The 22,451-nt window shown below is 45.7% G+C and overlaps 1 protein-coding gene across 1 annotated transcript in view; it reads right to left on the minus strand.

Moving 5' to 3' along the window:
- Window positions 1–22,451, minus strand: part of PLGRKT (plasminogen receptor with a C-terminal lysine) — a 120,863-nt gene that overhangs the window by 3,737 nt on the left and 94,675 nt on the right. The window contains exon 4 of the mRNA XM_073635043.1: window positions 18,446–18,555. Coding sequence (XP_073491144.1) covers window positions 18,446–18,555 — 110 coding nt within the window. The remainder of the gene's footprint in view (window positions 1–18,445; window positions 18,556–22,451) is intronic.

Here is a 22,451-nt window from a genome sequence, read left to right on the forward strand (position 1 = left end):
TGTGGTGCAACTTTCATTTCCTATGTGTACACACCTGATGCAGGCTTTTGCATTCTTATGTGCGTGTATATTTTTTTAATGTATTTTAGTAAACTTTACTTTTTTACTTAACTTTATTGCTATCGCAAAGGGGCTGATGAGCCCCCATGTAATAAAATTGTACAGGTGACAGATTCTAATTAAGGAGACATCAGGGGTCTATTAGACCCTCAATGTCACCTCTGCGCTTTCGCTTGACTTGCTTGATCAGCTTCTTCTCTGGCCAGAAACTGACAGTTCTGAACCAGGAAGTGATCAGAGCTGAGTGCATCCGGGTTCATTCTTCACAAGGGAGATCAGCTAATGGATGTTCACTGATCTTCCACCACTTTTCATCCTGACACCCACCATGGAGATCCCACGTACCCAGAGGGACAGGGTGAGCCTGTGGCACACAGCAGAGGGGGCAGCACCTTCCTTCACATGTAGATGGGGTGGATTTACAGCCAGACTTGTTCTGTTTATATTACATGCCAGCGCTGCCTCCAACCTAAGCTACATCAGCGGCAGTGTAAGGGTTAATTTGATCTTAATGAGGAACTGCAGTCTGCTCACATAATTTCTAAAAGAAAAATCTTTGCCATTCTGAAGCTTCCCTCCAACCACTTTGCATATTATTTTATATATATTGTGATTCTGTACTTGCCAAATATGCTGCAGAAATCTCCCTCCACTGAATCTGGCTGCATCAATTTTAACTGTGGGCAGCTGAAGCTGCTGCCTGTTCACTTCCTGGAATTACACAGACACACACACCTCCAGCTCTGCAGCTCTCATTGGCCCTCTTATGACTCACCATCCCCCCCCACCCCCCTTCCTGGCAAACTTCCACGAGAGTGAGAGAGAGCGCTGTGCATGATGTCATAAGCCTACACTTTTTTCCAGACAAGAAGGAGGAAGTGGGCTTTATAAGGTATTTGTTGGCAGAAAAAAAATGTTTTACTATCCAAAGTAAAAACAACAAGGGCAGAAGATTTAATAGATGGAAAGATGAAAAAATTACTGAAGTTCCGCTTTAAAAAAGTAAGTTAACAATGGGCATTTTTATGAATCTGAACTATATCAGTACACCCACATATCTCAAAGAGAGCCTTTTTTTTTGATAGGTTAAATCTGTGATTTATGACAGCTTTTAGTTTTCTTTCATGTAATGCAGACAAACACCTAAGGGCTCTTTCACACGGGGGATCCGTATGTCCGTTTTTCATCCTTCCGTTTTCGGATGAAAAACGGACATACATGTATCCCCATGGAGCGTCGGATGTCAGCGGTGACATGTCCGCTGACATCCGACGCCGCTCCGATCCGAAAAGTGTAAGGGCTCTTTCACACGGGGCGGATCAGTGATGATCCGCCCCGTGAACACCCGCTGGCTCAGCGGGGATCGCTCCGCCGATCCCCGCTGAGCAGAAAGATGACAGGTCCATCGCTGCACGCTGTGCAGCGACGGACCTGTCAGAGCGCCGCTCTCCCCTATGGGGGATCGGATGATGACGGACCGTAGTGTCCGTCGTCACCCGATCCGATCCGAAAACGGATGGAAAAGTAGGTTTTTCCTCCGTTACACTTTTCGGATCGGAGCGGCGTCGGATGTCAGCGGACATGTCACCGCTGACATCCGACGCTCCATAGGGATACATGTATGTCCGTTTTTCATCCGAAAACGGAAGGATGAAAAACGGACATACGGATCCCCCGTGTGAAAGAGCCCTAACGGAGGAAAAACCTACTTTTCCATCCGTTTTCGGATCGGATGGGGTGACGACGGACACTACGGTCCGTCATCATCCGATCCCCCATAGGGGAGAGCGGCGCTCTGACAGGTCCGTCGCTGCACAGCGTGCAGCGATGGACCTGTCATCTTTCTGCTCAGCGGGGATCGGCGGAGCGATCCCCGCTGAGCCAGCGGGTGTTCACGGGGCGGATCATCACTGATCCGCCCCGTGTGAAAGAGCCCTAAGTTATATTTCAGTATGTTCTCAGCACTGACAAATAACAGGATTACTTTGCAACCTGACACTTAGCTCTGCAGTTTGTTTTTATAAATACACTATTATTTGTCTTGTAAAACTGCATGCACATTCAGTCTGTGCAAATATGCACAAAAATGAATGTTATTAGACTATTTTCTCTCTGGGTTAAATGTTTTTCCATTTATAGAGTAGAGCGGTTTTTGGAAAATATTGCATTATGGCCAGAAGATGGAGCCGGCATTTGCGGTAAATAAATATTTATGATCATCAGCTCTAGTTAGTGGCCATTTTGCGGTAGTTTCCCAATTCACTCACTTCTGTATGAATGAAAAACATAAAATGAATGTAATTCCTGAAAGGTGAGCGTTTAGTAACAGCTCAAGGGTGGAAACACAGCTGATGAAACAAAGACTGGTTCTCTTTAAACCCTCTGTAGAACAATTTTATGAAGTTGTGTAATATAATTAATATTTCCATGTTTGCAAGGAAGACATTTTTGGCTCTTTTGGAAAAGCACAATTGGCTGCAGATTAAAATACACAATGGCTTGCACAGCAATTTTAGTAAAAATAATTTCCTGTTAGTAGATTTTATTAAAACTAGGCAGCACAAAAAAAATGAACGATTGTTATAATTCTGTAACTAGGGTAAAATTAAACCCATCCACATAATATACATATATGTTTTTTTAAAATTTAGAAATAAAAGGGCCATTGACGTTTATGCTGTTAATACGATTAGTTATGTCAACAGCAGCTGTTCTTTAGTGTTTCAGGTATTAATGTATATCTTTAATACAACAGTCACAAAATAATCCCCATTTTAAGTTTTAACATACATAATGTAACAGGCAGATGTTTTTTACAAACTGTAGGTAACACACAATTTCCATGACATCAATTTTAATTTCAGTGATGCACACATTTGTTATGCAGACAACTCCTTACATGTATAATGGATTATTACTAGTTAGGAAACAGAAACTTGCTGCCAGAATATACTTACTACAATAATGTGTGGCAAACTATTAACTATGATGTAAGGAGAAATATGTCAAGACTAGAGGGGTCTGCACATCGTGTTACAGTTTTGTTTCAAACTCATTTTGTATACTTACAAGAATCAGGTTTAACCACTTCAATACCGGGCCTATTCTGGCACTTCTCTCCTACATGTAAAAATCATCATTTTTTTGCTGGAAAATTACCCAGAACCCCCAAACATTATATATGTTTTTTTAGCAGACACCCTAGGGAATAAAATGGCGGTCATTGCAACTTTTTACCTTGCACGGTATTTGCGCAATAATTTTTCAAATGCCTTTTTTTGAAAAAAAAAAAATGGTTTTATGAATTAAAAAATAACAAAACAGTAAAGTTAGCCCAATTTTTTTGTATAATGTGAAAGATGATGTTATGCTGAGTAAACAGATACCTATCATGTCACGCTTTAAAATTGCGCATACTCATGGAATGGCGTCAAACTTCGGTACCTAAAAATCTCCATAGGCGACGCTTTGAAACTTTTTACAGGTTACCAGTTTAGAGTTACAGAGGAGGTCTAGTGCTAGAATTGTTGCACACGCTCTAACCCACGCAGTGATACCTCACACGTGTGGTTTGAACAACGTTTATATATGTGAGCGCAAGCTACCGGGGACAGGGGCGTTTAAAAAATTTTTTTTTATTATTTTATTTTTTATTTTACTTAAATTTTTTTTATTTTTACACTTTTTTTTACATTTTTGATCAATTGTATTCCTATTACAAGGAATGTAAACATCCCTTGTAATATGAATCAATTTGACAGGTCCTCTTTATGGAGAGATGCGGGGTCAATAAAACCCCACATCTCTCCTCCAGGCTGGAAAGCATGAGATTGTGAAAAAAAATTCACCGATCTCATGCTGACAGCCGCGATCGCGGCTTTATTTATTTAAATCCGGGAACCCGGGTGTGATGTCATAACGTCGCAACGGGCCTCCGGCGGTCATAGAGATGACTGGTGACCATGTGGTCACCGGAAATTTCTATCGTCGTCATCTGGCGCTGGCCGATTTTTTCTCCGGGCCCCCGATGGCACGGGAGAGCCCTGAGAAGCACCGGATGGCGGCAGGAGGGCGTCCCCTCCCGTCGCCTATAAGAACGATCAAGCGGTGGAACTGCCGAGAATCGCCGGCTGGAAAGAATGGTATCTGAATGATGCATGTAGCTGCAGGCATCATTCAGATATCCCTGCACAAAGTTAAGGACATCATTTGACTATGTGCGGTATTGAAGTGGTTTTAAAGCAGAGTTCCAGCCTCTGAAAAAAAAAAAAAACGTAAAAGTGAAGTCAGCAGCTACAAATACTGTAACTGCTGACTTTTAATATAAGGACAATTACCTGTCCAGGGATCCCGCGATGTCGGCACCCAAAGACGATTCGTCCATCGACTCGGGTGCAGGCGCTGGCATTGCAACTAAGGGAAACCAGCAGTGAAGCCTTCAGGCTTTACTGCCAGTTTCCTACTGCGGCGAGTAGCGCTGTGCTTTCTGAATGGCCCCATTGTCTTCTGGGACACACACAGGTCCCAGAAGGCAGTGGGGGGGAGGGGCTGATACAAATGAAGAAATGACGTACCTCGGACTAGGAGCAGCGAGGTAGGACGGAAGTCCTGCAGGAGAACAAAAAAAAGGGACAAAACAGCAAAAAAAAAAAAAAATGCGAAAACGAGGGGCGGGGGACGGGGTGGGGTGGTTGGGTTGTAGGATGCTCGATTGATTAAGACCTAGTTTCAATTTAGCTTGGAACTCCGCTTTGAATCAAATATTTGAGCAAAAACTGAAATGTGAATGGCAAACATGACCTGTGTGGGTCAAAACCTAGACATGAGGCCCCACTCACGCCCATAATGCGAAAAATAATTCAAGCGATAAAAAAAATTAACTGTATAAATTACATATATTAAGAGCTTTAAAGTGCTGGTGTCAGTTCTCTCTATCTTGGTGCTGGTGTCACTGCTCTCTAGCTCAGTGCTGGTGTCAGTGCTCTCTAGCTCAGTGCTGGTGTCAGCACTCTCTAGCTCAGTGCTGGTGTCAGCACTCTCTAGATCAGTGCTGGTGTCAGCACTCTCTAGCTCGGTGCTGGTGTCAGCGCTCTCTATCTCGGTGCTGGTGTCAGCGCTCTCTATCTCGGTGCTGGTGTCATCGCTCTCTATATCGGTGCTGGTGTCAGCGCTCTCTATCTCGGTGCTGGTGTCAGCGCTCTCTATCTCGGTACTGGTGTCAGCGCTCTCTATCTCGGTGCTGGTGTCAGCGCTCTCTATCTCGGTACTGGTGTCAGCGCTCTCTATCTCGGTGCTGGTGTCAGCGCTCTCTAGCTCAGTGCTGGTGTCAGTTCTCTCTATCTCGGTGCTGGTGTCAGTGCTCTCTATCTCGGTGCTGGTGTCAGTGCTCTCTATCTTGGTGAAGGTGTCAGTTCTCTCTATTCCAGTGCTGGTGTCAGCGTTCTCTATCTCGGTGCTGGTGTCAGCGCTCTCTAGCTCTGTGCTGGAGTCAGCGCTCTCTAGCTCGGTGCTGGAGTCAGCGCTCTCTAGCTCGGTGCTGGAGTCAGCGCTCTCTAGCTCGGTGCTGGTGTCAGCGTTCACTATCTCAGTGCTGATGTCAGCGCTCTTTAGCTCAGTGCTGGTGTCAGCGTTCCCTATCTCAGTGATGATGTCAGCGCTCTCTAGCCCCATGCTGGTGTCAGTGCTCTCTAGCTCAGTGCTGGTGTCAGCGCTCTCTAGCTCGGTGCTGGTGTCAGCGCTCTCTAGCTCAGTGCTGGTGTCAGCGCTCTCTAGCTCAGTGCTGGTGTCAGCACTCTCTAGCTCAGTGCTGGTGTCAGTGTTCTCTATCTCACTACTGGTGTCAGTACTCTATCGCAGTACTGGTGTCAGCGTTCTCTATCTCGGTGCTGGTGTCAGCGTTCTCTATCTCGGTGCTGGTGTCAGCACACTCCGGCTCAGTGTTGGTGTCAGCGCTCTCCAGCTCAGTGCTGGTGTCAGCGCTCTCCAGCTCAGTGCTGGTGTCAGCGCTCTCTAGCTCAGTGCTGGTGTCAGCGCTCTCTAGCTCAGTGCTGGTGTCAGCACTCTCTAGCTCAGTACTGGTGTCAGTATTCTCTATCTCGGTGCTGGTGTCAGCTCTCTCTATCTCAGTGCTGGTGTCAGTGAAGGAGAAAGCAGTGGAGAAGCCAGTCAGCAGGCAGTGGACCTACCAACCACCCCCCCTGTAGTGGAGGCCTGCATAGGCGGGGTAAGGGCAGGGTGGAGGGAGGGGTCAGGGGCTGCCAATCACAGGTCCCGTGACCACGTCCTGTTGTGACGAAACGAGGTAGGGAGGAGGAGCCACGCCCCGACGACACCGCGATTTGAATACCCGAAAGGAACGGGTTGTTTTGGAGCAGGCCGGCTTTTTCTGTATACGCTCATTTACCACTAACGTCTGTAAGTGCATTTCTGATCTTGCCATTCAATAAATGTAAGGTTTTACGCTATGTGGAGCTGTTTATGTCTTTTTGGTGACCTATCCTAACCATCCTGGTGCGGCCGGCTGAGGAGGTTTTTTGCAGACCGGATGACATCTAGTGCCTGACACACAGATCCCGGGCTGGGGTTACAGCCATCCGCCCAGTAAGCAAATGGATAGGTAAAATACCGCGCCAATCTAATAACGCCTATACAAGTGGGGAAAGGCAGCAGTAATCAAGTCTAAAGGTAAGCAAATGGATAGGTAAAATACCGCGAGTACTCCTCAGTCTGGGAAGGAGACAGGACTTCTCTGCTAGAGATAAAGACCTTCAGGACAGGTTCCGGGCCCCCCATCCAAGGAGGATACCTTCCGGTGCACAACCCATCTTTACACTGTCATTCATCGTGAGACAGTACAAGCTCTTTTGACTCACCGCCCACGGCTTGTGAGTCCACCGAAGTTGGTAAGAGTATTCTACCTTTCACTTTAATTTGGAGTCTCTTTACTGTGAGGATATCTGCCTTGGGTTCCATTTGTTTCAACTGCACTATGCAACATATGGACTAAATTATTAAGTCTTTATTATTCACTTGGGATTTACACTTCCCCACCATCATTGTGGACATTTTTTATATTTCTTCACTATCAAAAATGTGGACTTTTGAGAATAGTATTTGTTGATATATTTTACTTTATTTTCACTTTCATGTATATCTGCATCTTTCCTAAAAGAAAGAGCATTGCACCTTTTTATTTAGGTGGTGATATTGTTTGTTTACACACCTATTTGGTTTTGGCCTGGATGGGGTTACGTGCCACTTCAAATGTGGATTGACCTCCCCCTGCTCTAAAACCCCTTTTTTCCACAGCATATACTTTAGCGCTACACTTTTTTGTTTATTTATCCGCCCAGTAAGGTCTCCTATCATTTAGAGACCAACATCTTTTGGTAAGAGGCAGGAGTTTTTGAAGGTGGAGGTTCACCAACGCACCCTATTCACTGCAGCAAGATTACTAATATTCACCTGTCACTTGGGGATATCTAATTTTTTCTCATTCAGCCTTTTGGACTATTATCAATTTTGCTTTATGTACTGTTATTAGGGACATCATTTGCACCTTGAAGATTATTTAACTCACATTTTTTTCATGGTTTTTCTGAGATACTTATGTGTTACAGTGATGTTTGTTTGCCATATTTTCGTTTGAGTGTTTTGAGGCATCTATTTGTCACCTTATCACGTTCCAATTTGTCTATTTATATATTATATATATTATATTTTTTGTAGACATAGGAGCAATTCTTGTGTTTCACCACTTTAATTTTTAGGCACAGTGATTACCACTTATGTGCATATATCCCTCTAGGCTATAGACATTCGATTCTGGCCTTTTTCACATTTTAAGCGTGACTTTCTTATTTTACAGAATAGGCGGGGTAAGGGCAGGGTGGAGAGAGGGGTCAGGGGCTGCCAATCACAGATGGGCACACTGGGACACTGGCACAGGACTGAGCTGTCCTTACTGTTAGTGACACATGATCAGGAGAAAGGGGGTTGAGGGGATGGGACAGGGAGTGGATATAAAGACCAGTCTCTGGCTGTGGCTGAGGGATGCTGCAGGAACATGGATGGGGGGGCTGCCTCTCTCTCATGTTGGTGGTCGCTTGCTGCAGAAATGGGTTGTGGCATTGTAGCTGTGCCTCTCCCTGTAGCTGAAGCCCCGGTCTCCCCCCCCCCGTACAGATTGACAGTGCGGGGGGGGGGGCCAGACACCTCTTCTCTCCTACCTTCCCTTCCATTGGCTCCATACAGCGCTTGTGAGGCCTCCTCCGTGGTACCTTCCTCTTCTCCTCCTTGCCACTGCATGTCAGATGCCTCCTCCGGGTGTGCGGGGACCACTCCACTGAGCACTCCAGTGGTGGGAGGTGACGGCTGGGGGGGGGGCGGTCTGTGTCTCCGAAGCAGCGGGAATTGTCCTCTGGCTGCTGGAATCTCCTCCCCTTCTCCTCCCCCGGACAACACAAGATTTGGCCCCACCTCCTCCCCAAGATACAGCCACGCTCCGTCCCCTCTCTCCACTGCCTGCCCATGGAGCTCACAGGCAATGTTAACCCGCTGCTGGCCAGAGCTTAACGCAGCAGCGGCATTATTGTCAGCAGAGGCGGCTCTTCAATTAGCTGGTCGCGAGGTCCCTGTGAGTGCGAGGGCTTATTTGCCTAATAAGATCCGCCTCTACGAGTGAATAGAAAATATATGTATTATGCATTATGTAAATGAAAAACTGTGCTTCCATCTATTTAAATATGACATCTTCATAGCATGTTGACATGTCAGTAGACAGCATGATCAATACACATGTCTGCGTTATAACAGAGAAGACATCACCAGTCATACTGTATAGATGCTTGACTATGTCAGAAAACATTATCTGTGATTATGACAGAGTGTTCAATGCAGACAGCATTACTCCTGCCAGAGGCCCAAATTTTCTTCCAACATTTTCCTGGAAAGGAATTACATGTGCGCTGAATGTCCAAAGGATAGTCTTCAATATTATCAGCATTTCCCTGTCAAAATCCTGAAGCTCTTCAACATGTCCCTGGGCTATATAGTAGAAACAGCATTTGTCCCAAATGGAAAGAGGCCTCCCAGAGTGAATCCCAGGAAATTCCTGTTTTTCATATTAACCAACTAAGGACATACTACACACATCTCAAAAAAGAAAAAAAAAACTCACCATAGTACACAGGACGTACGTAGCGTGCCCAGTCCTTCTGCCAACCTGCCATGTCCCCCTCTCCAAACTACTGACAATTCTTGGCATTAAAAATGAATTAGAGAGTTGCCCTGTATATACAGCAGCTCTAGTTGTCGAAAAAAAAACCATCTGAATCACAGAGTTCAGGCACGAAATAGAGAGATACAGAGTTATTTTGACTACTCGGCTTTATTCATTGTCAGATAAAAAGAATGAACTTTGATCTGCAAATGCTGTCAGTTAAAGCAACCAGACAAGTAAAAAGTATTTATTTAAATAAATACTGTCTATTTAACCCCTGTATTAACCTTTAGTGTACCCTAATCAGTCTCCATTAATTCCCTTTTCCCCTTCTCTCTTCAACTATTATTTTGCTGCAGTTTTTTTTTTTGTTTCATGGATGCTTAGGAGAAGGGCACAATGATGACAGAATAATATTCTCATTGAGATCGAAATCTGAAACCACCTTAGGAAGAAAAGATGGTCTTGGGCGAAATACAATCTTATCATGGTCTTGGGCCACCAAAACACGTCTAACAGATGTTTCAGCAACCAAAAAGGCTAATTTGCTGTCAGGAATCTCCAAAGGGAATATCCTTGATTAGTTCAAAGAGTGGTTTTTGCAAGGAAGCGAGAAACAAATTAAGTTTCTAGGGAACCATTGGGTGCTGCAAAGGCACCTGATACAAAACATACATCTTGAATAAATGTATTTACAAGAATGTGTAGCCAAAGGCTTGATAAGACTGAAATCTATGTAGAGAAAGCTGAAAATGCCCTTTGAGGGTGCTGAGAAGAATCTGGTCAAGACCTGTTTGTAGGAAGGCCACAAAGTGAAGGACAGAGTAATCACTGGTATTGAATTGACTACGCTCACACCTGATGAAATAAAATTTCCAAGTACCCAGAAGTTGCTTTTCTTACCTTTAGCAAGATAGGAATCAGAGATTTAGAACCCCTTCTATACTTTAAGACCTGGATTTCAACAGCCATGCCATTAAAGCCAGAATATGTGAAGCAGGAAGGAATAGAGGGCCTTGGGATAGCAGATCTAGTCTGTTGGGAAGAGGCCAGGTCATTTGCAAGTGGTCTACATATATCTCTGTACCGGGTTCTTCTGGGCCAGTTCAGTGAAGAATCGCTGTCTTCCTCTCTTAATTTTGTGGAGCATATAAGGGGGCTGCACATACAGGGGTTCTTCCAAAGAAGTGGGGTTCTTTAAATAAGTGGCACTTCTGCTCTTGCACCATTCATCTGAACATTTTCTTCTCTCTTCACAGGTAAACCTACGTTTTTACCTCCATATACCTTTTAAACTGTACATTGACTGACTGCTCAAATGCATATTTGGTAAACCTGCGTTTATACCTCCATATACCTTTTAAACTGAACATTGACTGACTGCTCAAATGCATATTTGGTAAATCTGTTTGTCACCACTGTTTCAACTCCATCTGTAGCCCTGCTCACATTTTTCAATGTTTATTTAGCCATTAAGTCTTACCAAAATTATGGGTTCCCTTATCTTTACAATTTTGGCCTTTTAGTCCCCTTGCAGTTTGATTGTGGTGTGAAAGTTATGCCCTGCTAGCTGTGTTCCTAATATGCCCTCTTAATTGATTAATTGCCAGATTCTATCCACACCCAACACACAGTATAAAAACAAGGCCTTCTTTACGGGGGAACACATACAGGGGGCTGCACATACAGGGGTTCTTCCAAAGAAGTGGGGTTCTTTAAATAAGTTGCACTTCTGCTCTTGCACTTCAGCGATTTGCACTATGCAAACTACAACAGACAGCAGATGACCTCTATTCCTAATTATCTCACCTTCCTCTCTGGAACATGCTCTTTACCTCTCCTCCTTTTCACAATTGCTGCCTCTCTCCTCAAACTCTCTTTTCTTCGCCCTTCTGCTCCACCCCACAATCTGTACCTATCACCCTCACTTCTCCCCTCCTCCTATTACTGCACTCATCATCTCTTTCTAACTCTAAGCCCACTTGCTAACAAACCCCCCAGGATACTGAAGCATGTCCCCTCATATAAATCATATTCTCATATTACCTCCCTTACTCTTCTGCTTCTCCTAACTGCTGGAGATATTTCCCCAAACCCTGGGCCTCCCTTATTTAACTGTGCTCAACACACCCATCACCCTACACCCTCTGGCAGTAGTCGCAATCTACGCAATTTAGTCTCCATTCCTCTTCTTCCCAACACCAGCCTCCCTCTCTCCTGCGCTCTCTGGAACGCCCGCTCTGTCTGCAACAAACTCACTGCTGTTCATGACCTCTTTGTCACTAATTCCTTCAATCTACTTGCTCTGACCGAAACCTGGCTCCACGAATATGACACCCCTTCTCCTGCTTCCCTATCCCAGGGTGGCCTTCACTGGACTCACTCCCCTAGGCCTAACGGACGCAAGGGAGGTGGAGTGGGATTCCTCCTATCCCCCCAATGCACCTTCCAGGTTATTCACTCTCCTCCCTCTTTTTCCCTCTCATCATTTGAAGCCCACTGTATATGTCTATTCTCTCCTACTTCCCTAAGAATTGCTGTGATTTACCGGCCCCCTGGACCATTATCAACTTTTCTTGATGAGTTTTCTGCCTGGCTACCCTACTTCCTCTCTTCAGAAATTCCAACAATCCTTCTCAGTGATTTTAACATCCCTGCTAATAAAAACACTCCTGCTACTTCTAAACTTCTTAGTCTAACCTCTTCATTTGACCTAAAACAATGGGTACAGGCTTCTACTCACTCTGATGGCAACACCCTTGACCTTGTATTCTCCTACCTATGCACTCCATGCAACTTCTCAAACAAACCTTTTCCTCTCTCCAACCATCACCTTATTAGTTTCTCCCTCCCCCTGTCTTCCACCACCTTTCCCTCCAATGGCCTAACCATCACCCGTAGAAATTTTCGCAACTTCAACTCCTATCTGCTCTATTCTGCTACTGACCACCTCTATGACAAAATCTCTCCCCTGTCCTGCCCCAACCAAGCCACGTCCATCTACAATAAATCCCTGTCCTCCACCCTGGACAAGCTCGCTCCCCTCACTACACGCAGAATCAGGCCTCGACCCCCACAACCCTGGCAAACAGATGACACTAAAATTCTCAAAAAACGTAGTCACGCTCTTGAGCGTCTGTGGCACAAGACTTATGCCCCGTACACATGGTCGGATTTTCCGACGGAAAATGTGTGATAGGACCTTGTTGTCGGAAATTCCGACCGTGTGTAGGCTCCATCACATATTTTCCATCGGATTTTCCGACACACAAAGTTTGAGAGCAGGCTATAAAATTTTCCGACAACAAAATCCGTTGTCGGAATTTCCGATCGTGTGTACACAAATTCGACGCACAAAGTGCCACGCATGCTCAGAATAAATAAAGAGATGAAAGCTTTTGGCTACTGCCCCGTTTATAGTCCCGACGTACGTGTTTTACGTCACCGCGTTCAGAACGATCGGATTTTCCGACAACTTTGTGTGACCGTGTGGATGCAAGACAAGTTTGAGCCAACATCCGTTGGAAAAAATCCTAGGATTTTGTTGTCAGAATGTCCGATCAATGTCCGACCAAGTGTACGGGGCATAAGTCTCTCAAAGACTTCAACCAATACAAATCTGCCCTCCAAAAATACTATTCTTTCCTCCACACTGCCAAGCAAACCTATTTTACAGCTCTTATTAACACCTTCTCATCTAGTCCCCGTAAACTCTTCTCTACCTTCAACCCTCCAATTTGTCATCCACCGCCTCCACCTACTGACTCACTCATTGCCCAGGAGATCGCTAATCACTTCAAAAACAAGATACAATCCGCGATGAAATCTCCACTCTACAGGTATCTCCCCCAGCTAAGACCCCATGTCAACAGATACAACTGACACTCCCCCTATTCAAATCTGCTACTACGGACGAAGTTGCTAAACTCCTTTCTATCGCCCACCTATCCACCTGTCCCCTGGACCCTATTCCTCTCATATGCTACAGTTGCCCTCAGACTCCATCCTACACTCCCTAACCCACATCTTCAATCTCTCCCTCACCTCTGGCGTCTTCCCCAATGCTCTAAAACATGCACTGGTCACCCCCATACTTAAAAAGCCGTCCTTGGACCCTACCAATCTTAACAACCTACGCCCTATCTCCTTGCTCCCCTTTTCCTCTAAACTCCTTGAACGCCTGGTTTACAACCAACTGAGTGACCACCTCATTAAAAACAACCTTCTTGATCCCCTTCAATCTGGATTTCGCCCTCAACACTCCACATAAACTGCTCTTTTAAAACTCAGAAATGACCTACTACTTCTGGATCTTTCAGCTGCCTTTGACACGGTTGACCACCCCCTCCTCCTCAAAAAACTTTACTCCCTCGCTCTCCGTGACTGTGCTCTTCAGTGGCTCTCATCCTACCTATCCCAACGCACCTTCAGTGTCACTTACAATTCTACTTCCTCCACTCCTCTTCCCTTCTTTGTCGGGGTCCCCCAAGGTTCTGTTCTTGGACCTCTTTTATTTTCAATCTACACCTCTTCCCTGGGTCACGGCTTTCAATATCATTTCTATGCTGACGACACACAAATCTATCTCTCCACCCCTCAACTCACTCCATCAGTCTCCTCACGCATCACTAACTTACTAACCGACATATCTGTATGGATGTCACACCACTTCCTCAAACTCAACTTGTCCAAAACCGAGCTTATAATATTTCCTCCCTCACGTGCCTCTTCCCCTGACTTGTCTGTCTAGAGCAATGGCACAACCATCCACCCGTTCCCACATGTCAGGGTACTAGGTGTTATCCTGGATTCTGAACTCTCCTTTCAGCCCCACATCCAATCACTTTCCAAAGCTTGCCGCCTCAACCTCCGCAACATCTCTAAACTATGTCCCTTTCTAACCAATGAAACCACAAAGCTCCTGATTCACTCCCTGGTTATCTCTCGCCTCGACTACTGCAACTCCCTCCTCATTGGCTTACCTTTAAATAGACTATCCCCCCTTCAGTCCATCATGAATGCTGCTGCCAGACTCATTCACCTTACAAACCGCCCAGTGTCTGCTACCCCTCTCTGCCAATCCCTCCATTGGCTACCACTCGCCCAACAAATTAAATTCAAAATATTAACAATAAGTTACAAAGCCATCCACAACTCTGCCCCCAGCTACATCACTAGCCTAGTCTCAAAATACCAACCTAATCGCCCTCTCCGTTCCTCCCAGGACCTCCTGCTCTCTAGCTCCCTCATCACCTCCTCCCATATCCGCCTCCAGGACTTCTCCCAAGCCTCGCCCATCCTCTGGAATTCCCTACCCCAATCTGTCAGACTGTCTCCAAATTTATCCACATTTAGGCAATCCCTGAAAACTTTCCTCTTCAGAGAAGCCTATCCTGCCTCCATCTAACAACTGCATTATTTTCTCCATTAGCTAATCCCCCACAGCTATTACCCTTTTGTATAACTTGACCCTCCCTCCTAGATTCAGGGGCGGATCCAGGGGGGGGGCAACGGGGCAATTGCTCCCCCCGAGAAATATTACTGATTGCTGAGTGTCTCTCTCAATGTTTAGAATCAGCAGCAGCGCCGGTGTTGTTGAACGGCCATGATTCTGGCCTGGACTCTCACTGGTTGCTAACGCCTGCCCGCCTGGCGTGTAGCAACCAGTGATGTCATGTCAGAGCCAAGGAGGAGGAGAGGGAGGTCCCAGCTTTCAGAGTGGAGCGGAGGATTTAACTTCCTCCTCCACGCCTAGTGTGTGAATGTTGGCTCCACCCACCTCCTCCCTCTATCTTCTCCAGGGACAGCTCCAGCGTGGCGTGAGTGAGTGAGGGAAGGGAACTTCCTTGGCTGTAGCAGGTGAGAGGATTGTATGCACTTTGCATGCCACTTTGCAAACAGCATGCCTACCAATGCCTGACTCCTATCACAGCATCTGTTACACTGACACAGATCCTCTGTGTCTGGGAGCTGTCTGGGGGAGGGGCGCTGATGCTCTCCTAACCAGCAGGAGCCCGGGAGGAAGGACATCTTACATGCTGTTATGATAAGGTCAGTACATTTGTTAGGGAGGTATTGTGTAATTATTGTGCTAGGGGACAGACTGCCAGCTTCCCCCCATGTAATGTGCTCTCTTGTGCCCACCATGTCATGTGCTGTGCATTGCAGTGCCCACTATGTTGTGCTGTGCCTTGCAGTGCCCCCATGTAATGTGCTGTGCCCACCATGTAATGTCATGTGCATTGCAGTGCCCCCATGTAATGTGCTGTGCCGACCATGTCATGTGCTGTGCATTGCATTGCCCTTCATGTGATGTGCAGTGCCCCCTATGTTGTGCTGTGCCTTGCAGTGCCCACCATGTAATGTGAAGTGCCCACCATGTCATGTGCTGTGCCTTGCAGTGTCTACCATGTAATGTGCAGTGCCCACCATGTCATGTGCTGTGCCATGCAGTGCCCACCATGTCATGTGCTGTGCCATGCAGTGCCCACCATGTCATGTGCTGTGCCTTGCAGTGTCCACCATGTAATGTGCAGTGCCCACCATGTCATGTGATGTGCCATTCAGTGCCCACCATGTAATGTGCAGTGCCCACCATGTCATGTGCCATGCAGTGCCCGCCATGTCATGCACTGTGCCCGCCATGTAATGTGCAGTGCACACCATGTCATGTGATGTGCCCACCATGTCATGTGCAATGCCCACCATGTCATGGGCTGTGCCATTCAGTGTTCGCCATGTAATGTGCAGTGCCCACCATGTCATGTGCTGTGCCTTGCAATGCCCACTATGTAATTTGCAGTGTCCACCATGTCATGTGCTGTGCCATGCAGTGATCCCATCATGTAATGTGCAGTGCCCACCATGTAATGCGCTGTGCCATGCAGTGCCCACCATGTCATGTGCAGTTCCCACCATGTCATGTGCTGTGCCCACCCTGCCATGTGTTGTGCCCAGCATGTAGTGTGTTGTGCCCACTATGTAATGTGCTGTGCTGTTCAGCAGTGCCCACCATGTCATGTGCAGTTCCTAACATGTAATGTGCAGTTGCATTGTCCACAATGAAATGTGCTATGCCATGCAGTGCCCACCATGTAATGTTTTGTGCCCACCATGTAATGTGCTGTGCCATTCAGTGCCCACCATGTAATGCGCTGTATCCACCATGTAATGTACTGTGCTATTCCCCCCCCCCCCCCCCGTGTTATGTACTATGCTGTGCCTCCCACAGACTCACCCACTCAATCTCACCCCCCTCTCTCTTTCACCCCCCTCACCCCCTCTTTCTCTCATCCCCTCTCTTTCGCCCTGTTCTCTCTCTCACCCCCTTCACCCCCTACCACCCTCTCTCTTTCACCCTCTTTCTATTCCCCTTTTTATCGTCCCCTCTCTCTCGTCCCCTCTCTCTCGTCCCCTCTCTCTCGTCCCCTCTCTCTCTCTCTTATTCACCCCCTTTCTCTCTCTTTCCCCCTCCCTCTCATCCCCTCTCTTTCAACCCCCCCCATCTCGCTATCACACCCCCCCCCCCTCCTCTCTCAACCACTGTCTCACACCCCTCTCTCTCTTTAATTTAAATTTAACAAAAAATTGTTTGTATTTTCATTTTATTTATTTCCATAAAAAGGCCCACCAAAATCCTTAGCACCAGGCCCATGTTGCTCTTAATCTGGCCCTGTAAGCAACACCTTTTTTTCTGCCAGTGCCCCTCCCGAGAATAGGATCTGCCCCTGCCTAGATTGTAAGCTCTAACAAGCAGGGCCTTCTGATTCCTCCTGTATTGAATTGTATTGTACTTGTACTGTCCTCCCTATTGTTGTAAAGCGCTGCGTAAACTGTTGGCGCTATATAAATCCTGTATAATAATAATAATGCGGGAAAGCATAAATTAGCCCGAAATTAGACCAGGTGATAACTAGAGCACCTGAGGCCAGAGCTAGAGGATCCCTTGTTCTGAATATTAACAGAGGAAGTTTTGTTGTATCTGGAGGCTAGGATGTCCACATCTGGAATCCTACATTTTTTAAATATTGGATCGAACACGCCTGGATGAAGAGACTATTTATTGAGATAATCTGCCTGCCAGTTGTCCACTCTTCCTTAAGACAGCCAGGCTCCTTGTGCCCCTTTAATAATTGAACAAAGCCACTAAGTCCCTTTAGAAGAGGGGTCCGGTCACCAAGACCTTTGCTTGGGATGTATCCAGGATCAAACACAAGCATTCTAGGCACAGGAAAAGCTGGGGAGCAGATTTTTTGGAGTTGAGCACCCAGCCAAAGTCCTGAAGCAGCTGAATTGTCTGTATGCCTGTGACATTTGCTTTCTGTGACATTTGCTGAGAGTTGTAAAGGAGATGAATCCTTCAGGAGAAGGTTGTCTAAACAAGCAGTTTGACACACAGAAAGAGTGGCAAGTGCTGGTTGCAGGCCTTGCAGGTTAAGAAAAACTTATAAGAGTGTCTTAAATTTTCTGTCCTCTTGAAAAGAAGGAACATCTTCAATAGGTAGAGTGAGATGTTGGTTTAGGACAGAGATGGCAGGGTCTACTACAGGAAGAGCCCACTTTTTTTACAAACTCTTTTACCACTGGACAGAGTGTAGCAAAGACTTTTGAGGGAGTGAAAATCATTTCAGAAGCGACCCAATTATCAGGAGTAGACATTCTATCTTTTCATGAACAGGAAACATTTTGGAAGCTTTTGTAGGTCTCTTAGTGCCCAAGGGGGAGTGAATTGATGAAGGAGAGTCAACCTGCACAGTGCAAAGGCTTTTGCAGAGGCATTGAGCTTAACATTAGCAGCCATATTGTATAAAGCTCCCTCTTCAATATATTTATTGAATATTAATTTATAATTTAACTCCAGCAAGGATGCTCATGAGTTACATCAACAACAGCTGTCCAATGGCTAACCCAAAAAATGCTGAACAATGACAGAAGATGTCAGTGGCAGTAACTGAGTGACAAAGCAAAGCCCAGACACTACATCAAAGGAGGAGGGCACATTGGAGGAGAAGTGTGTCATAATGTGCATACTTGCACATTATGGCAAGAACGCATGAATCTCAAAAGCGATAAAGTTTCACATTAATGCAATAATTTGCACATGGTTAGGACAATGAGGAAAAGCAAAAATTGTGTTGGGTAAACTAAGTAAAATAAATGTATTACCTTTCATCCTTTGAATTAGGGTTCCATAGGCCATATCATATTGGTATGCACCAACAAGTCCTAGCGGTATAAGAGGGGCAAATAAAGCTGGTTTCTTTCCTTTGATGGCCCTGCACACAAAAAATAACATGAGTTATTTAGGTTATGAGTTATAATCTGATCATCATGTCAATTTGTTGATATATGGTAAATTCTGCTTGCAATATTCTGCTTAGATTGCTATGCAAAGTTCCATTCTGCTGCTGTAAATACATTTCTTTAGAGTTCTCTAAGGAATGGCTGAAAGAGAGAGCCATCTTTGAACCATTACCGTATTTATCGGCGTATAACATGCACAGGTGTATAACACGCACATTAATTTTAAGAGGGAAGTTTCAGGAAAAAAACTTAAATTTTAAATAAGGAACTTTGAAGCAAAATAAGGGTCAGTGCCCATCTGCAGTCTCACCATTGCCATCAATACAGCCTGATCAATGCCCATCTGCAGCCTCACCATTGCCATCAATGCAACCTCATCAGTCCACATCAATGCCACAGCCTCACCATTGCCATCAATGCAGCAGCCTCACCATTGCCATCAATGCAGCAGCCTCACCATTGCCATCAGTGCAGCAGCCTCACCATTGCCATCAGTGCAGCCTGATCGATGCCCATCTGCAGCCTAGAGGGGACAGGGAGGGGGCGGGACGAGCACCGACAGATTATATACAGTGAGAATCTCCTATGATAGACAGAACAGTGGTCCAATGGCGGCCCAGGAGACGGGACTTCCTATTACAGAGGCCGCCAAGTAAACAGGAGATTCTCACTGTATGTAATCTGCCAGCGCTCGTCCTGCCCCCCTCCCTGTCCCCTCCGAGGCAGCTAAAATTGAAGTATTGGCGTATAACACGCATGTGCTATTTGCACCCAATTTTTAGGGCGAAAAAGTGAGTGTTATACGCCAATAAATACAGTATATAATGGCCAATGCCTACTTGTAAAATGGTTTGTTTTTCTAAGATGGTTCTATGAGTCTCCTATGCTATCTGGTTTCATTTTCATTACACTGCTAGAGATGCAGACAGCAGAGACTTTTATGTCAACCACACGTACTATCTCACCTGCTTTCATATTTCAGCAGCCAGTTAGTGCATGCACTTTCATATTTGGCCAGATTTAAAATTTGTTGTGGAAATTCTTACTTTACATATCATACTTACATTCGTAGCTAACAATTACAATATTTTTTGTTTTAAAAAACAAATTGTTTCTTAATTTTAGTCTGAAAAAATAGGAATTTCGACCTATAAGTTTCTTATCTTGGAGTACGGTACATGACACATGACTTGTATTCATAGACAATAGGTCACCTTTAGGTGATTGGCAAAAAAGCTTGCTGGGAAGCCCACCCACTCCATGTGACTCAAAATTTGATTTAAAGTGATCAGGACACAAAGGGGAGGGGCCTGTGTTCAAAATGTAGAATTTACAGGCAAGTCAAAATTTCTATTATCTTAATTGTAAAGTACAGAACATGTATTCATAGACCACATAATGTACCCAAGCAACAAACTGAGGGGTGGGTAACAAAAGAGCAAACAGGACACAAAAACAGGTTTTAAGAACCCGAACAAAGCACTCACATAACAGTTAGAAGTACCTTGTGGTTGAAGCTTGCATCAGCTGATGCTGGAACATCCATCTGGTAAAGCCTGGAGAACACGTGAACAGAGAATCAGGTGGTGGCCTTGCAAATTTAGGAAGCAGAAGCTGGAAAGCCCAAGAGACACCAACAGCCCTGATGGAATGGGCTCTGCTAGAGAAAGGAAGAAACCTTTCCTTAAAAGGTGTATGCCCTGGAAATAAGTTGCCCCATCTACCTAGAATGAGAACAGGAAGCAAGATGTCCTTTATGAAGGACCATAGGCAGGACAAAGAAGGGAACCAGTCTTGCGAATAGAGGTTGTATCTTTTAGGTAAACCTTGAAAGCCCTGATGATATCCAGGAATTGTAGGGCAATTTCCTTATCGTGTTTTGGGGCAGGACAGAGAAAAAGAAGAACAATGTCCTCCTTGAGGCGGAAAGAAGAGGCCATCTTGGGTAGAAAGAAAAGTTTTAGTCCCAAAACCACAGCAGCCAAATCAGAAACATGCCTAAAAGATGTAATGACTACCAGGAAGGTAATCTTCCAACAAAGTATCTCTAACTGGTTCAAAGGAAGGTCTCTGAAATACAAAGTGCCAGAATGAGATCCCAAAGTGAAACAAGAGGTCACATTGCGGGATTAATTTGAGCAACCCCTTGAAGAAAAGATAAGGGATTGTAAGGAAAGAGGTTTTTAGAAAAAGATAAATAGATGGATAAAGCAAAAATCTGTCCCTTGAGGGTATTCAAGGCCAGGAGCTGGTCAAGACCAGTCTGAAGAAAAGGCCAATATTTGAGTAATAAAAGTATTCCCTGGGATTCACCTTCCTGTCCTCACACCAGGCAAAGTAAGCTTTCTACGCGCAATTGTAAACTTTGTGGGACTTGGATTTTCTTGTTCTGAGTAAGGTGGGAATAACAGTGTGAGAAATATCTCTATCTTTCAGGACTTCAATAGCCTTGTGGTTAAAGCCAGTAGCTAAGAAGCAGGATGGGATAGGTGGCTTCAAGCTAGAAGGTTGTGTCTGTTTAGAAAAGGCCAATGTTTTTCAGCCAGGAGCCAGAGTATGTCTGTGTACCATGTTCTCCTGGACCAACATGGTGGGATGAGAATCACCAGAACTCTTTAACTTGCAAAGCAGTCCAGTGAGAATATTCATCAGAAGAAAGGCACAAGCCAGCTTCAACTGAGCCCAAGGAATCACCAGAGCCATCCACTGTGAAGGCCAAAGCAACCCTGGTCTTGGCCACACACACACACTTGTTTAGCCTTGAACCTTGAACGCCTTGAACCTGGAGGCCAGGAGGCCTACATCTGGTTTTCCCCACCTTTAATAGAGATTTTGAAAGATCTCTGGCTGCAAAGAGCACTTCTATGGGTTTAGGTGTCTGCAAACCAATTGTTCACTCCAGGGATGTGGACAGTCAAGAGAGCTGGAATGTGAGTTTCTGCCCCGGAGAGTATCAGACTTGTTTCTTTATGGGCAGTCTGACTTCTGGTGCCCTCCTGACAGTTTCTCTATGCCACTGTCTGACAGTACCCTCACTGGATGACTTTGCAGAAGAGAGGTCCAGTCTGACAAAGACAATCTGAAGGGTCCCAGTTCGAGAATGTCGACTCCTGTGGGAACCAGGTCCCCTGGACAATCAGAGCATTGCAAACTCTGCCCCAGCCTGTAAGGATGGCATCCATTACTACCACCTTCCAGGGCCCAGAGCCCTCATGCAGAAGCAAACTGAGTGGTTCCATTTTGACCTGAGGGATTTTAAGTCACGTATTGGACAGATGTCACCATTTTCTTTTGGGACTGTGTCTGGAGACATGCTTGGCCAGTTATTCACCCTTACCCTCAGCTTCTTTAGCAAGGCAGTGGCCGTCTTGGAGGTGTGTTTGGGGTTGTTATGTTGGAATACTGCCCTGCGGCCCAGTCTCCAAAGGGAGGAGATCATGCTCTGCTTCAGTATGTCACAGTGCATGTTGGCATTCATGGTTCCCTCAATGAACTGTAGCTCCCCAGTGCCAGCAGCACTCATGCAGCCCCAGACCATGACACTCCCAACACCATGCTTTACTGTAGGCAAGACACACTTGTCTTTGTACTCCTCATCTAGTTGCCACCACACACGCTTGACGCCATCTGAACCAAATAAGTTTATCCTGGTCTTATCAGACCATAGGACATGGTTCCAGTAATCCATGTCCTTAGTCTGCTTGTCTTCAGCAAACTGTTTGCAGGCTTTCTTATGCATCATCTTTAGAAAAGGCTTCCTTTGGGACAACAGCCATGCAGACCAATTTGATGCAGTGTGCGGCGCATGGTCTGAGCACTGACAGGCTGACCCCCCATGCCTTCAACCTCTGCAGCAATGCTGGAGGCA

This window comes from Aquarana catesbeiana, linkage group LG01 (genome assembly GCF_042186555.1).
Source record: "Aquarana catesbeiana isolate 2022-GZ linkage group LG01, ASM4218655v1, whole genome shotgun sequence".
NCBI classification, from domain to species: domain Eukaryota; kingdom Metazoa; phylum Chordata; class Amphibia; order Anura; family Ranidae; genus Aquarana; species Aquarana catesbeiana.